Genomic DNA, 16,920 nt, shown 5'->3' on the forward strand with positions numbered 1-16,920 from the left:
AACTGAAGATCTCGTACAACGCTGTGTACTACTCCCTTCACGGAACAGAGCAAACTGGCTCTAACCAGAATATTAAGAGGAGTGGGAGGCCCCGGTACACAACTGAGCAAGAGGACAAGTACATTAGAGTGTCTAGTTTGAGAAATAGACACCTCACAAGTCCTCAACTGGCAGCTTCATTAAATAGTACAAGTGAAGAGGCAACTCCGGGATGCTGGCCTTCTGGGCAGAGTTCCCCCGTCCAGTGTCTGTGTTCTTTTGCCCATCTTAATATTTTATTTTTATTGGCCAGTCTGTATTGGCCAGTTTTTATTTGCCCTTTCTGAGATATTGCGTTTTCTTTGCATCTCCTCTTTCTATTCTGATACTCAACTAGTCTAAAGAAGGCCAGTTTAATTGCTTCTTTAATCAGCACAACAGTTTTCAGCTGTAACTGTAGCTCATTTACAACATGAACAATGTCTACACTTTATTTTTGATCAATTTGATGTTCATTTAATGGACAGACAGACAGACAGACAGGCAGACAGACAGACAGACAGACAGACAGACAGACAGACAGACAGACAGACAGACAGACAGACAGACAGACAGACAGACAGACAGACAGACAGACAGACAGACAGACAGACAGACAGACAGACAGACAGACAGACAGACAGACAGACAGACAGACAGACAGACAGACAGACAGACAGAGATTGACCACAACACAGGGGTTTGGGTTATTGGACCGAGGCTGAGTTTGGAAGTGGAAAACTAGGGTTGGCTGCTGATGAAGTATAGCCCTGTGATGCCAAGCTCCAAGCTCAGAGGAAAATGAAATAATGACAAAAGCAGGCTTGGTAGGTTTTATACTGCAGCAACTGCTGCTGCCTGTGTGTATAAAAACTTAATGTCTTGAATTGGGTTTTATAAGGTGATATTAAGAATAACCAGAGAAACCCGTAAAGCCCTAAAAATAATGCCCAGTAAAAATCTAAAATAACTATGCTGATGTTGCCTCTCAGTGCTTATGTTTCAGTTGGGGTTTGTTGTGACTGTAAATGCACTGTTAGCCCAAAGTACACGTTTAACAACATGCGTTGAAATGCATCTCCAATCTTCTGGTTTACAGTGGAACACATACTGCTCACACGCGCACGCACGCACACACACCTCACCTCCTGGCGTCTCTGCTCTGTACACAGGTTTGCTTATCCCCTCCTTGTTCTCGGCACTCATCTTGAGAAAGTGCAGAACTCCGGGCTCTGAAACACACTCCGTAGTTTAGTCACATGTTCTCTCTCTCTCTCTCTCTCTCTCTCTCTCTCTCTCTCTCTCTCTCTCTCTCTCTCTCTCTCTCTCTCTCTCTCTCTCTCTCTCTCTCTCTCTCTCTCTCTCTCTCTCTCTCTCTCTCTCTCTCTCTCTCTCTCTCTCTCTCTCTCTCTCTCTCTCTCTCTCTCTCTCTCTCTCTCTCTCTCTCTCTCTCTCTCTCTCTCTCTCTCTCAACAATAACCAAGTGTCAAAATAACCATACATTCAACAATAACAATAAGCATACAGTAGAGTACATGTGCAGGTTGATTGGTTTGTCAGACACTATCCCTCAACTTATGGCAGGCAGCAATGTAGTGCGCTGCCAACCCACAGCTCTCTGCGTCCTCCCCGAAAAGGACACCTTGAATAAGGGTTTCAAATTTGGGGAAATTACACTCTCTAATTGTTTTATATTTTTGACATTTTGTCAGGAAATGCAGCTTCGTCTCAGGTTCTGCTGTTGTGCAGTGGTTGCACAGCCTTTCCTCTACAGGGAGCCAGGTTTTCCTGTGTCTACCCTTCTCAATGGCAAGGCTGTGCTCACTGAGGCTGTACTTTGTCAAGGTTTTTCTAAGGTTTTGATCAGTAACCATGGTCAAATATTTAGCCACAGTGTACTGTCGATTTAGGGCCAGATAGCACTGCATTTTGCTTTGTGTTTGTGCTTGTGTTTCCCAATAAGCAATATAGTTTTGTTTTGACTGTGTTGTAATTTGGTTTATCCTGATTGATTGGATGTTCTGGTCCTGAGGCTTCAGTGTGTTAGTAGAACAGGTTTGTGAACTATTTTCTTTGCTCAGTTCATGGCATTGCAGGGCTTGGTAGTGATATGAGAGGGGGTCACTGTATTTTAGATGTTTCCAAAACTTAATTGCTCTTTTTTGAGTTTTTATTATTCGTGGATATTGGCCTAATTCTGCCCTGCATGCATTGTTTGTAGATTTCCTCTGCACATATAGGAGAATCTTACAGAACTCTGCATGCAGGGTTTCAATAGGGTGTTTGTCCCATTTGATGAAATCTTGTTTTGCAAGTGGACCCCACACCTCGCTGCCTTAAAGTGCAATTGGTTCAATGACATATTCAATTAGTTTTAGCCAAATTTTAATAGGTATTCCCATTTGAATTTGCTTTTTAATGGCGTAGAATGCCCTGCATGCTTTCTCTCTCAGTTCATTCACTGCCTCATTAAGGTGTCCAGTTGAGCTTATTTTTAAACCTAAGTAATTGTAGTGTGTGCAGTACTCTATATATTTTGTACCAATTGAGAACTTTGGTCTAATTCCCTGAGATCTGGATCTTCTCTGGAAAATCATTATTTTAGTATTTTTGGGGTTTACTGCCAAGGCCCAGGTCTGGCAGTACTGCTCTAGCAGGTCCAGGCTCTGCTGTAGGCCATGTGCTGTGGGTGACAGCAGGCATAGGTCATCTGCGAAGATTAGGCATTTAGGGGCTGAGGATTTTTCTAGAATAGTGGCCAATTCGTTGATGTAAATATTGAAGAGTGCAGGGCTCAGATTACAACCCTGACGAAGGCCCCGCCCCTGGTTAAAGAATTCTGTTCTTTTCTTGCCAATTTTAATGCTGCACGTATTGCCAGTATACATTGGTTTAATTATGTCATATGTTTTACCCCCTACACCACTTTCAATAACTTTGTAGAACAGTCCTGTATGCCAAACAGAATCAAATGCTTTTTGGAAGTCGATTAAGCAAGCGTATATTTTGGTATTATTTTGGTGGACATGTTTATCTATCAGGGTGTGTAGGGTGTAAATATGATCAGTTGTGCGATGTTTTGGTATAAATCCAATTTGGCTTTTACTCAAGACATTGTGCTTATTAAGGAAGTTTAGAACTTTTACATTTATAATACTACAGAAAACCTTCCCCAGGTTACTGTTCACACAAATGCCTCTGTAATTGTTAGGGTCAAATTTGTCTCTGTTTTTAAAGATTGGGGTTATGAGTCCTTGATTCCAGATGTCAGGGAAATAACCTACACTCAGGATCAAATTAAACAGTTTTAATATAGCCAATTGACATTTTGCACTAGTGAGTTTGAGAATCTCATTTAGGATGCCATCAGGTCCGCATGCTTTTTTAAATTTGAGAGCCTGAAGTTTCTTATAGAGCTCCTGGTCAGTAATTGGGGAGTCCAATGGATTTTGATTGTCCTTTCTCTCTCTCCCTCTCCCTCTCTCTCTCCCTCACACCTTAACTTTCTTATTCCTCTCTTTCTTTATCTCTCCCACTCTCTCCTTCTTTCCCACTTTCTCTTTCTACATCTTTCCCACTCCCACTTCCTCACTCTCTCCCTTCCCACTCTCTCTGTCATCTCTTACCTACATCCTCCAGTACCTCGGACCGTCTGTCCTTGTCCACCTTGATGAAGCGGAGTGTCCTCATGGACTTGCCGTAGCCAATGTTGTAGCGGTCCACCGGCCGACCGTCCAGCTCGTTGGGAGGTTCCCAGCTTACCCTCAGGCCCTTGTCCACCAACGTCAGCTGCACGTTCCGCGGCCGCAGGGGCTTGTCGGCTAACACACACACACCACACACACACACACACACACACACACACACACACACACACACACACACACACACACACACACACACACACACACACACACACACACACACACACACACATCACAAAAACATAAAATCTTCAGTAAATGAAAGCATTATAGAATACTAAATGTTGGTAAATATTCCAAAGAATGAGGGGGAGGGGCTGATCAATGAAATGAAAACCAGATGAGGAACGGTGAGAGTGAGGGCTATTTGTCTGTCTTCTTTTTGTCTGCATTTATTGCAAACAAAGCAAAGCAAATACCAGTATAACGCAATTTTTTTTTAACAAAATACATGCGGAAAGATAACATTTGAGATCTCTTCATGTACCCTTTCCTTTGATGCCGTTGAAAATGCACGTGTTATTGAGACGACAGCAGAACACGCTCCTAGTCCAACATCAGACCGAGCAAATGCAATAAAGCATTTAGTGGAGTATTAACACATGAATATAAAACTCCCAATCTAACTCGTGCGAGCGTGCAGTTGATAAATCTCCAGCAGTCGATAATGATTCGGCATTGACAACACTCCAGCTGTGACGCTCACACAGAAGACCACATAACTGAATTCATCACAATCACAAACAACGCCTGTAAGGAGCCTATCGTTTGCTCGGATAACACAACTTCAGCTGATTCTTATCTTCTGTAATGCCAAAAGACAATTATTACACATAGTCAAAGGGATGCACAGGAGTCGTGGTTACACTATTTAAGTATCTGCTAGGTGAATATGAAAAATTGATGAAGTCCTGAACTGTGTGAAGAAAATCCCCGTCTGATGCCCATGATCAGTGTGCAACCTCTCCAACAGTCTACAGGGTGCCTTCCTCTATCACGCTCACTAACTGTCTGTAGAAGTCTCCGGCAGTAGTTTCCAGGTGTCAATCCAGTTAGAATCCTCCTCGCTCATCATTTCCAAATGGAAATCGGGGTTTCGCGATCCCGAAACAGTTTGTGGAAGCCACTAGTAACTCCTGTCAATCATACTGCAGTAAGCAGGCTCTCCCAACTCTTTATTGGACTGATCTGTTTTCTCTGCCTTCCTCTATATAGCGCTTCTCATCACTATGTCTGCTTACTGTATGACGCAACCTCTCTGGCGCCTAGCCCAGGAACACAGCCAAACACAATAACTGGAGATACTGTTATTGTGTGTGTGTGTGTGTGTGTGTGTGTGTGTCTAATAATAAACCATTTATGAAGGAAGAAAGTTGACTTTGAGGCTAATATCATCATTTAGACAGTCTGGCTGAAGTCAAAGAGGTTGCAGTGTAACTGTGGTATATTTATATTTACGTTGTTTTATAGTGTCATACTAATTTGGCTTTTGTTGTTTTTCCCCCCAAGAAAACCCTAAGATACTGTGCATGTGTGTTGTGTGTGATAGTTGCGATAGTTTGACTATGTAAGGAATGAGGATAGTTTTAGTGTTGTGTAAGGGGACATGTGTGAAAGTGTGTGTGTGTGTCCCTGGTTTTTAGGAAAGTGTGTGTGTGTTTGTATGCAACAGAGCAAGCAGCATGTGCAGCATTAAGCCCTAAGGTCATGTCGTAGCCTCGTCCAAAAATTGTCTTAGAAACCCTCTGGGTCATGCACCTGCGCTTCTCTGCAGATCTGATTTCTACAGCCTACCAACGCCTTTTTCCCCACAAGAGACACACACACATTCACACACTAACCCACATACAACTCTCCACAAATTCAGCAAACCAGTGAAACCACGGCCCAATATACTCATCCCTTCACATAATCAACACACCAACCCCAAACCATCATGACATCATGGTTCTCTGTAACCAGCACAGGGTATGAGTAAACTACACTGCAATGCTACCTACTCACCAAGAGGAATGCTAATCCTGTGAATTAGGAGTTCACACTTTCTCTTTATACAAATGCATTCTGTCCAACACACACACACTCTACACACACACTCTCTCTCTCTATTCTCTCTGTGACGGATGTTCACTAGCCCAGGTGCTACCTGTTTAACCAAACATAACCACGCCCAGAGATGACATCCTGAGGTGAGACCCATCAGCGGCAGGGTTGATGGACACCTGAGTGACAGGTGAGAGAGCCTGGGTCGGCCCCACGTCAGGTGATCAAACGCGCTTGCAGTCGACACGCTGGAAAGTATTAGCTACATGTTTTCGCTCCCTGTCTGTCAGTCTGTCTCAATAGATGTGTCTCTCTACCCGGATTTCCCCCTGTGTTACAATACAAACCCAAAGCTTAAATCGGAGATCTGCCAATCCTGTAGAAGTGCTCCTGTAGAATTCCTCTTGGTGAGGTGGAATGGAGAAATTCCTGTGGCTTGTGAGGACACGAATCCCTCTTTTCCCCTTCTGCCTTTCTCTAACTTGAATCTCTCTCTGTCTCTCTGTCTCTCTGTCACCCAACCAGTGACCTCCTGTCAACTCTGTTCAATAGCCTGGTCCCTCCCCAGAACTCCTCTTATTTTGTTCATCACAATGCTACTGTAGTGTCATACTTGGCTAGGCTTTTGTGGATTTTAGGCCTTTTCTGCTTTTACTAAGTGCTTATTGTAAGAAATGAATAGCCCTCAGTACTGTGTGGAAGTCTGGAGGAGTGGGGAGGAGTAAAAGATGAAGGGGGAGCAGTGGACAAGAAAAGGACAAAACCACAACAAACAGCATCTACGTTTAATTGGATGACCTCACTCACTGAGCATGCATGTCTGGGAGAAAGAGTGAGAGTGAGAGAGCGGGAGAGAGAGGGAATAGAGAAAGTGAGTAAAGACAGGAATTAGAAATAAGGAAGTCAGACAAAGAGGGTTCAGAAAGATTTAATGGGAAACGGAGAGAGATAGAGAGAGGAGATAGGGGAGAAAGGGTAAGGGAGAAGAGAGGGCTATTGTAACGTGGCAGCTAAATCAGATCAACAGGGATTAGCTGGCTAATCTTCTCCAAAACTCCAGCCTTTTGAATTTTTTCACTCAGGCCTTTTTTTCCTCTGGTGAGCAACAGGTACTCTCACAGCAAGTGTGAGCGTGGCTCCCAAATTTATTTCACAAACCGTGCGCTCTAGGCACTTCTAAAACATCTGTACTCTCTGTGGATCGGAAATCTCTGTCTGCCTGTGCTATCTCCATTTTACACTTCACCTGCTAACATGGAATGGAATGGAGAGTGATAAATGAGACCCCAGTGAGACACAAGGTAACCTGCCTCTGCCCCTCAACCTGCTCAGGGAGAACTTCGTATCTGACCGATCAAAATGCTGGATCATTGGTCAGTCTGCCAAGTGATTTGGCTTCAACATGTCTTGTTGTTGTCATCGTTTTAGCATATTTTACACCTCCCTGTCACACTGAATAACCCTCCCACTGGGCACAGACGTCAATTCAACGTCTATTCTACGTTGATTCAACATGATTTAATTTGACACGGCGTGGGAACAGCGTTGATTCAACCTGTGTGTGCCCAATGGGCTTCTACTGACAAGAATGATGGTTAGGTGATGTGCTCAGGGAGGTCTTTTGAGATGGATATTCCATGCCTCTGTCCACCCCGATGTTCATCATTCCAATTAGTTAGAAGCATGTGTTTACCTATTCTCCTATCCCTATGGTAACAGAGGAAACTGAGAGACACCTGTTTCCAGTGGCGAACCATGGCTATTGGACCTAGGCCTTCAGTGGGTAAAGAAAATCTTCCAACACGTCGTACCAAACTCAAAACAGAAAAATAACATAGCATCACTTAATGCGCCCGACTGAATCTAACAAACCTGAGGCTAAGCCACGCTTCATGCTGCCACTCACACAGACATAGCAACAGCAACTGCTGACACAGCCTAACGCCATCACTATCCCACTATCACCAAAAGCGACAACAGTGACACATCAAAGGATGTGAGTGTAACAGGCGTGTGATGCTGAAAGGACAGTGTCCGTAATACCAGCACACTCCAGGTAGGAGAGAACGCTTTTAGGCTGATAGAAAGAGAGCAGTCACTCACAGCATGATGTTAAAGAATAAGCAGCACATTCACTCTGACATAATAAGCCAGTAGGTCCCAATAATAAGAACACAAAAACACAACCATTAGGCTAAGCATTTCCCAGTCAAAATGTATAGCTATTACGCCAACATCTTCTTCACATTCAGCACACAAAGTCATCTGTGATCTAAAGTTTAAATGCAACACTGTTTCACAAACATGAGTGTATATTTTTTTTAAACTGCAACATTGTTGCACAGGTCGTAGAGGCAGACAACAAGGATTAGACAAACCCCAACAGTTGCAAACAAATGATAGCCTAGTAGCACGGGGAAATCATGTCTAGACGCTAGCTGGGCTATGAGACAGTGGATAAATCTGATGGAACAGTTTTTTGTTGTTTGTTTTTTTCACCTTTATTTAACCAGGTAGGCAAGTTGAGAACAAGTTCTCATTTACAACTGCGACCTGGCCAAGAATAAAGCAAAGCAGTTCGACACATACAACAACACAGAGTTACACATGGAATAAACAAAACATACAGTCAATAATACAGTTGAAGAAAATCTATATACAGTGTGTGCAAATGAGGTAAGAAAAGGGAGGTAAGGCAATAAATAGGCCATGGTGGCGAAGTAATTATAATACACTAATTAGACACTAGAGTGATTGATGTGCAGAAGATGAATGTGCAAGTAGAAATACAGGGGTGCAAAGGAGCAAGATAAATAAATAAATACAGTATGGGGATGAGGTAGTTGGATGGGCTATTTACAGATGGGCTATGTTAACAAGCATTACCTGTGGAATGTGGGGATTGTGGTGCTATAACTCCATGCTACAGTGGGGCAAAAAGGTATTTAGTCAGCCACCAATTGTGCAAGTTCTCCCACTTAAAAAGATGAGAGAGGCCTGTAATTTTCATAATAGGTACCCTTCAACTATGACAGACAAAATTAGAAAAAAAAATCCAGAAAATCACATTGTAGGATTTTTTATGAATTTATTTGCAAATTATGGTGGAAAATAAGTATTTGGTCAATAACAAAAGTTTATCTCAATACTTTGTTATATACCCTTTGTTGGCAATGACAGAGGTCAAACGTTTTCTGTAAGTCTTCACAAGGTTTTCACACACTGTTGCTGGTATTTTGGCCCATTCCTCCATGCAGATCTCCTCCAGAGCAGTGATGTTTTGGGGCTGTTGCTGGGCAACACGGACTTTCAACTCCCTCCAAAGATTTAACAAATTAGCAACAACATCCTCTTCGATAACACCTGCTGCAGCCGCTACATGCTTTTAAATAACCTACAACAAAGTAGTTAGCTAGACCGTGGGAAAACTACTGCTCACTATTGCGTAATGACTTGTCGGCCTTAGAGAAGGCAGAAGTTTCCATACGTTTTTGTAAAAATTGTCCCACCCATTACAAGTCTAAATGTGATTGGTTGATTCCACTGTCACTCCAAAATTCTGCCATAATCAGGGTTGGGTTCAATTAATTTTAATTAAAGTAATTTTATAAAGTAACCCAAATTCTAATTCCAATTCCACATTTTCCTAATTGGAAAGCTTTGAAGAGAATTGGAATTTGACTGTAATGTAAATGGAATTGACCCCAACCCTGGCGCTAATACAGTTGAATGGCAGATGCCTTCTATTTAGCTTCTGAGGGCCTAGCCAATGGCTGAATTAGGTAGCTAGATTTGTCTCCCCCGAGACAACCAAAAATAAATCCTGATTGGATTTATGTGTTGTCTTATCCCTTTCCTTTCCATCACAAACGGAAGAGATTAAATCAGAATTTTGTTGAAAATAATCATATAAGGGGCCTCATGAGTGGCGCAGCGGTCTAAGGCACTCCATTACAGTGCTTGAGGTGTCACTACAGACCCGGGTTCGATCCCAGGCTGTGTCTCAGCCGGCCGCGACCGGGAGACCAATGAGGTGGCGCTCAGTTGGCCCAGTGTCTTCTGGGTTAGGGGAGGGTTTGGCCGGCCGGGATGTCCCATCGCGCTCTAGCGACTCCTTGTGGCGGGCCAGGCGCATGCACGCCTTCCTCGGTTGTCAGTTGTACGGCGTTTCCTCCAACACATTGGTGCGACTGGCTTCCTGATTAAGCAAGAAGTGTGTCAAGAAGCAGTGCGGCTAGGCAGGGTTGTGTTTCGGAGGACGCACGGCTCTCAACTTTTGCCACTCCCGAGTCCGTACGGGAGTTGCAGCAATGGGACAAGACTGTAACTACCAATTGGATATCACGAAAAAAGGGGTAAAAAAAAAAGTCAAATACCATTGAAATATTTTTGAAAAGAGGAAATAGAAATGAAAATGAAATGTATATTTTAATACTAAAACAATGATTTGATCAAATCCTTAGGGATTATCTGAAGACATAGAAGGCCCTCACCTCTTACACCGGTGGTGAGGATATTTTGGAGGGGAGCGCGCTCTGATACAGAGGAGCTAGTCTTCACAGCACGCACAACAAGACCCGTGGACACGATAATAAGTGGCAGGTATCGGATTTTAAACCTAACACTAATCTTAACATTAACCACACAGCTAACCTTATGCCTGACCCTAACCTTAAATTAACCTTAAATTAAGATCAAAAAGTACATTTTTGTTTTCATGGATTTTTACAGTGCTTTCAGAAAGTATTCACACTCCTTTACTTTTTTTTCACTGGCCTACACACACAAAGTGGAATTATGTTTTTCAAAAAAAAAAAATACAAATGAATTAAAAATAAAAAGTATTCAACCCCTTTGTTATGTCAAGCCTAAATAAGTTAAAGAGTAAAATGTTGCTTAAAAAGTCACGTAATCATATGGAATTGTTTTTAGGTGGTCATACCATGGATAATTTAGCTACCTGATTTTGAATTTTAGGACCCTTGTAGGTATCAAAAAACATATTGGATTAAATGTTGAATTTGGCCATTACTACTATAGCCCATAGAAACATATTGTCATACGTTCATAAATGTCAAAACAGACAGTCAAAAAATAATATCTAGTAGATATTAGAAAGTTTAGGAAATATTTTAGTTTTTTGGACACATATTTAGCCCCCTTGTTTAGGGGGGAACAAAACTACCTCCATACTTCCATTCATTTTTTAAACCGGTACCGGTTACCTTCAGATGAGTCCCGTGACACTTGTGGAGGTAGTAGAGCGAAACGGAGAATCTCCCCTTTTCATAGCGGGGTCATATTAGTTTGTAGCCCAAACGGTTCGGACACTACCGATAGAAGTTGGCACATCAGCGGTACCGACTTCAGACGAGTCCCGTGGAGTTTGTGGGGGGTCGTGCGCAAAACGGAAAACACCATCCTGTTCGTGAGAGTCTCATCTTTCCATAGAGTGATTGACACGCTACAAACGTTTTTGTGAGAAGACCAATTTTTGGGATGTCTCATGGTCTGACAAACACGGCTGTAGCTCACCGACCTTCCACCGCAGATGCTGAAGGCTGACGTGGGCAGATGCGTTGGATTGAGACGGTGGTCATATCTCTATCTTAAATTGACAGATTTTGATGAGGATTTTTTTATTATGTTACTTAGATTGTTGCACGGGGGAGTCATTAGACTCTTACTAACATGATTTTTGAATGACTACCTCATCTCTCTACACCACACATATGGAAAAGTGTTAGGTCCCTCAGTAGAGCGGTGAATTTCAAACACAGATTCAACCACAAAGAGCAGGTAGATGGGTAAAAAATAACAATAGTCACTACAAAGATACAAATGTCCTTCATAACTCAGTTGCCGGAGAGGGATTGGTGACTTTGGTGACTTTGAAACAGTTACAGAGTTTAATGGCTGTGATTGGAGAAAACTGAGGATGGATCAACAACATTGCAGTTACCCCACAACACTAACCTAATTGACAGAGTGAAATGAAAGAACCCTGTATAGATAAAAAATATTCCAAAACATGCATCCTGTTTGCAACAAGTAATACTGCAAAATATATGGCAAAGCAATTAACTTTTTGTCCTGAATACAAAGTGTTATGTTTGGGGCAAATCCAATACAACACATTACTGAGTACCAAGTGGTGGCTGCATCATGTTATCGGTATGCTTGTAATCGTTAAGGACTGGGGAGTGTTTCAGGATAAAAATGTAACGTATTGGAGCTAAGCACAGCCAAAATCCTAGAGGAAAACCTGGTTCAGTCTGCTTTCCACCAGTCACTGGGAGATGAATTCACCTTTCAGCAGGACAATAACCTAAAACACAAGGCCAAATATACACTGGAGTTCACAGAAGGTTGCTGAGGAGATAACGGGTAATAATAATGGCCAGAATGGAGAGAATGGAAACAATGTGTTTGATGTATTGATTCCGCTCAAGTCATTACCACAAGCCCGATCTTCCTAAATAAGGTGCCACCAACCTCCTGTGCTGAAGACAGTGAATGTTCCTGAGTGGCTGAGTTACAGTTTTGACTTAACGAACCAGTTAAAAGTTTGGACACACCTGCTTATTCAATGGTTTTTCTTTATTTTTTTTACAATTTTCTACATTGTAGAACAATAGTGAAGACATCCAAACAATGAAATAACCAAAGAAGTGTTAAACAAATCAAAATACACTGCTCAAAAAAATAAAGGGAACACTTAAACAACACAATATAACTCCAAGTCAATCACACTTCTTTGAAATCAAACTGTCCACTTAGGAAGCAACACTGATTGACAATAAATTTCACATGCTGTTGTGCAAATGAAATAGACAAAAGGTGGAAATTATAGGCAATTAGCAAGACACCCCCAATAAAGGAGTGGTTCTGCAGGTGGTGACCACAGACCACTTCTCAGTTCCTATGCTTCCTGGCTGATGTTTTGGTCACTTTTGAATGCTGGCGGTGCTTTCACTCTAGTGGTAGCATGAGACGGAGTCTACAACCCACACAAGTGGCTCAGGTAGTGCAGCTCATCCAGGATGGCACATCAATGCGAGCTGTGGCAAGAAGGTTTGCTGTGTCTGTCAGCGTAGTGTCCAGAGCATGGAGGCGCTACCAGGAGACAGGCCAGTACATCAGGAGACGTGGAGGAGGCCATAGGAGGGCAACAACCCAGCAGCAGGACCGCTACCTCCGCCTTTGTGCAAGGAGGAGCACTGCCAGAGCCCTGCAAAATGACCTCCAGCAGGCCACAAATGTGCATGTGATGATGGACTGTCATTTCTCTTTGCTTATTTGAGCTGTTCTTGCCATAATATGGATTTGCTTTTTACCAAATAGAGCTATCGTCTGTATACCACCCCTACCCTGTCACAACACAACTGATTGGCTTAAACACATTAAGAAGGAAAGAAATTCCACAAATTAATTTTTAACAAGGCACACCTGTTAATTGAAATGCATTCCAGGTGACTACTTCATGCATGGTTGAGAGAATGTCAAGAGTGTGCAAAGCTGTCATCAAGGCAAAGGGTGACTACTTTGAAGAATCTCAAATATAAAATATTACACATTTTTTGGTTACTACATGATTCCATATGTGTTATTTCATAGTTTTGATGTCTTCACTATTATTCTACAATGTAGAAAATTGTACAAACATTTCAGAAAATCCCTTGAATGAGTAGATGAGTCAAACTTTTGACTGGTACTGTAAATCTATTTGAAAATATATGACAAGACCTGAAAATGGTTGTCCAGCAATAATCAACAACCAATTTGACGGAGCTTGAGGAATTTGGGAAAGAATAATGGGCAAATGGTGTGGTAAGATCTTAGAGATTAACTCAGAAAAAGTCACAGTTGTAATCAATGCCAAAAGTGCTTCTACCAGGTATTGACTGTGAATACTTATATAAATGAGATATTTCTATTTTTAAATATTCAATCAATTTGACACAATTTCAAAAAGCATGTTTTCAATTTGTCATTATGGGTATTGTGTGTAGATGTGTGACAAAAACATATTGAATCCATTTTGATTTCAGGCTGTAACATAACAAAATGTGGAATAAGTCAAGGGGTATGAATACTTTCTGAAGGAACTATAGCCAATTTTGACTTTCGAGAGGAAATCCTTCACCTCTGCCTCCAGGACAAGAATCATCCCAATAAAAGTTAAACTGCTAATACGTGGAAGCTATAGTGACACCTGGATGCATATGGAGCGAAATTGACAGAAACTTTATGAGAAAGTGAACCATTTCCTCCTTGCCCCTTCTCCCTGCGAGGTTGGAGTTGAAAGCCGGGCCATCATGGAGTTGCTACTGGCGCCAATTAGAATACCCTTTTGGCACTGTGACGTCCCATTATCAATTAAAGCAGTTTTTTCTTTATATTTTTTGGTGTGGTGATTGATACTAATCATATGGCTTATGATCTCATATTCGTCATCTTATTTTAATTGTAGAGCAAAGCTACTTCAGTGTGCGCCAATGAGGTAAGCGCATATTCCATGACTCCTGCGCTCAAAAGGCTACATCACATTTTCCTTCCAGACCAGAAACGATGAAAGACCTAGTTTCACGGCCCAAATTCATTATTATTGCTCACTTTGACTGGTATGTTCATTCCCCATCTGCAAACTGTTAAGCATTTTTCTTTTCATCATTTGTCGCCAAAATAATATACTTTCCCTCATATTTTGCATAGTTTGTTTATGCCACACAAACCAGAAGATCTGCTAAAATGAATCTCTCGCAAACACTTTTTCCTGCAATGCAACGTGGTAATTATGATATATGTCCCAGCAGCAGCTCAATTAGAAGCTATTGGTCTCTTGACATGATATAAAACAAACAAAGAAAAACAATTGCGGATTGGGAACTGGATATATTATATTTATGGGGTAAATAATTCATTGATTATCGATTAGGCTATTAGCCCAGTTCCACATATCCCAGACATAAATCAATCAATAAAGTGCTACCTCACTAGTGAAAAACGGAAACCATGCATCTGCTCTGAAAATATAAATTAAAAGGCTGATTTTACCTGTTAATCCAGTACTTGATGCACAGACGGTGACGAAAAGCACTAAGAGAGTCCGTGCTGCGGTGGATGCCATAGTGAGTATAGTGCGCTAGTCCCGCGGTGCTGCGCAACAGAGGGAAAGGGGAGGGAGAGTAAGGTCTGGCTGGACTGGGAGCACCTTCAGCGGGGAAAGAAATAACCGGATGCATCTGGTTTTCAGGGGAAACCATAGAGTAAGATAGAGTACTCATCTTTGTGTCTGTGCCATTATAGCGTCTGTGACAGTATGGGCAGTGCCATTGAGGCAATCTCCATTTTGAAATAAGCACATTTTATTCTTCACGATTGGCTGATCCCTCCTGATGAACCCGTTGGACATGACTCCAACAGGGTCACCAAATGAAGTTGGAAGTACTACATTAAAATGGCGGAAGCCTCTAATGGCGCTGCCAATGTTAATACAGCCTTTTGGCACCTAGATGCCGCTATCATTCTCTATAGAGGAAATGGAAGTGAGCCTGTGACATGACTTCCGCTTTTGGATGTTAACCAGTATTCCCAGAGATACTTCAGAGGAGATAAGAATCTCAGTGGCCAATGAATGGGGAAACGTATAACGCCCCACCCAGCAGCCTGTCGACCAATCGTATTCACATGGTCAGGCTGCGTCACGCCGTTGCTAAGCTAATCATCAAACCATCCCTTCCAAAAGTCAGGATATGAGTCGAGAAACCTGCCTATTTTCCTCAAAAGTACTTAATTTCGCAAGCTTCTTGTTCACGTAAATCATGCTCATGTTGGGTTTTTCTGCTAGTGCACAAATGACTGCCATTGACTCCTTGAATGAGAGATCTCCTTGTCGGAGTGTATCCAGAATGCACCACGTGGCCCATTGACAACGTACAGGCAACGCACGCAGTGGGCATTAATATGACTCCAATGGAGTTTCCCATCTCCTCAAAAGTATCTCTTGTATTTCTGAGTTAACGAGGCGATACATCGTCTTAACTCCTTCTCCACATTTACTGGATTGGTTGAACAGTGCAGAAAATAACCTCCCCCCGACAGTTAAAGAAGGAAATGCCCCTCAGATGTTTCTTTTACGCCTGATACGTTAGGTTAAATGAGAGCGGTGGGACAGACAGATCATTGGCGCTCTGTTCCCCCTACTGTACATCTGTCTTCCACTTTCGCACCGCGATGGAGGAATGGGACTAACCCCAAATTATTCCAGAGCTAGAGTCTATAGCAAGGGAAATTAGGCCTAAATCAGTTTTCAAAACTGTATCCTACCATTTGGCAGACATAAAATTGTCAAAAGCTGTGTGATTCTATGTCTAAATTCTCAGTCAACCTGTCTTTTTGAAGTAATAAAATATGTGCATGTAATAGAGTAGGAACCAACGTTTTTTTATTAGTTTTTTCCACGAGACAATTATTATTGGGGAACATGTAGAATGTATAAAATCAAACATTATATATAGGGCTATACTTGCACCCCCTTTTGATTTACATTTGGTTGAGTTGTCAACTAACGTGAGTTCAACGTGAAATCAACAACAAAAAATTCACCATGTCATTGGATTTAGGTGAAAAAAATATGAAATTCTCTTACGTTGATTACTTTTTCAAATCCAATCAGTTTTCCACATTGATTTAATGTCATCGTATTTAGTTTTTTGGTTGAAATGATGTGGAAACATTGATTCAACCAGTTTTTGCCCAGTGGGTTGCTACTGTTGAGATGACTGCTTTGTCCTGAAGGTTTGCGCCTTGCCTCCAATAACCACAGCCTGAAAGGGCAATTCCGCTACTTTTCAACCTCACAGTCATTATCTCCATCACCAAACCTGTGTCTACATATGTTAAAACAGCGTGTTTCTATGATCTGTTGTTCAAAATGTATGACAAAAGGTTTAAAAAAAATTATTCTCTGTGATATCACAGGGTAGGATTAAAAGTAAGAACAATTTTGATTTTCAAAACCTGCCTAGCCAGAGGGAGGGTATTTTCTTACTCCCCACATCACCGCGAATCTCATAGTGTTTAAAAATCACTGTTTACATTTTTTTTTTAAATCAACTTTTGATGATGTCATCGGGTTGAACTTTTTAACTTT

General features: G+C 41.8%; 1 protein-coding gene across 1 annotated transcript in view; it reads right to left on the minus strand.

Moving 5' to 3' along the window:
- The window catches only part of LOC120023927 (fibronectin type III domain-containing protein 1-like), an 86,777-nt gene extending 71,840 nt beyond the window's left edge, over nt 1-14,937 (minus strand). The window contains exons 1-3 of the mRNA XM_038968030.1: nt 14,823-14,937; nt 3,645-3,839; nt 1,164-1,250 (exon numbers count right to left, since the gene is read on the minus strand). Of these exons, the coding sequence (XP_038823958.1) occupies nt 1,164-1,250; nt 3,645-3,839; nt 14,823-14,895 (355 nt within the window). The 5' untranslated portion in view covers nt 14,896-14,937. The remainder of the gene's footprint in view (nt 1-1,163; nt 1,251-3,644; nt 3,840-14,822) is intronic.
- Between the last annotated feature and the right edge of the window lie 1,983 nt (nt 14,938-16,920).

The sequence above is a fragment of the Salvelinus namaycush genome, chromosome 29 (genome assembly GCF_016432855.1).
Source record: "Salvelinus namaycush isolate Seneca chromosome 29, SaNama_1.0, whole genome shotgun sequence".
In the NCBI taxonomy this organism is placed as follows: Eukaryota; Metazoa; Chordata; class Actinopteri; order Salmoniformes; family Salmonidae; genus Salvelinus; species Salvelinus namaycush.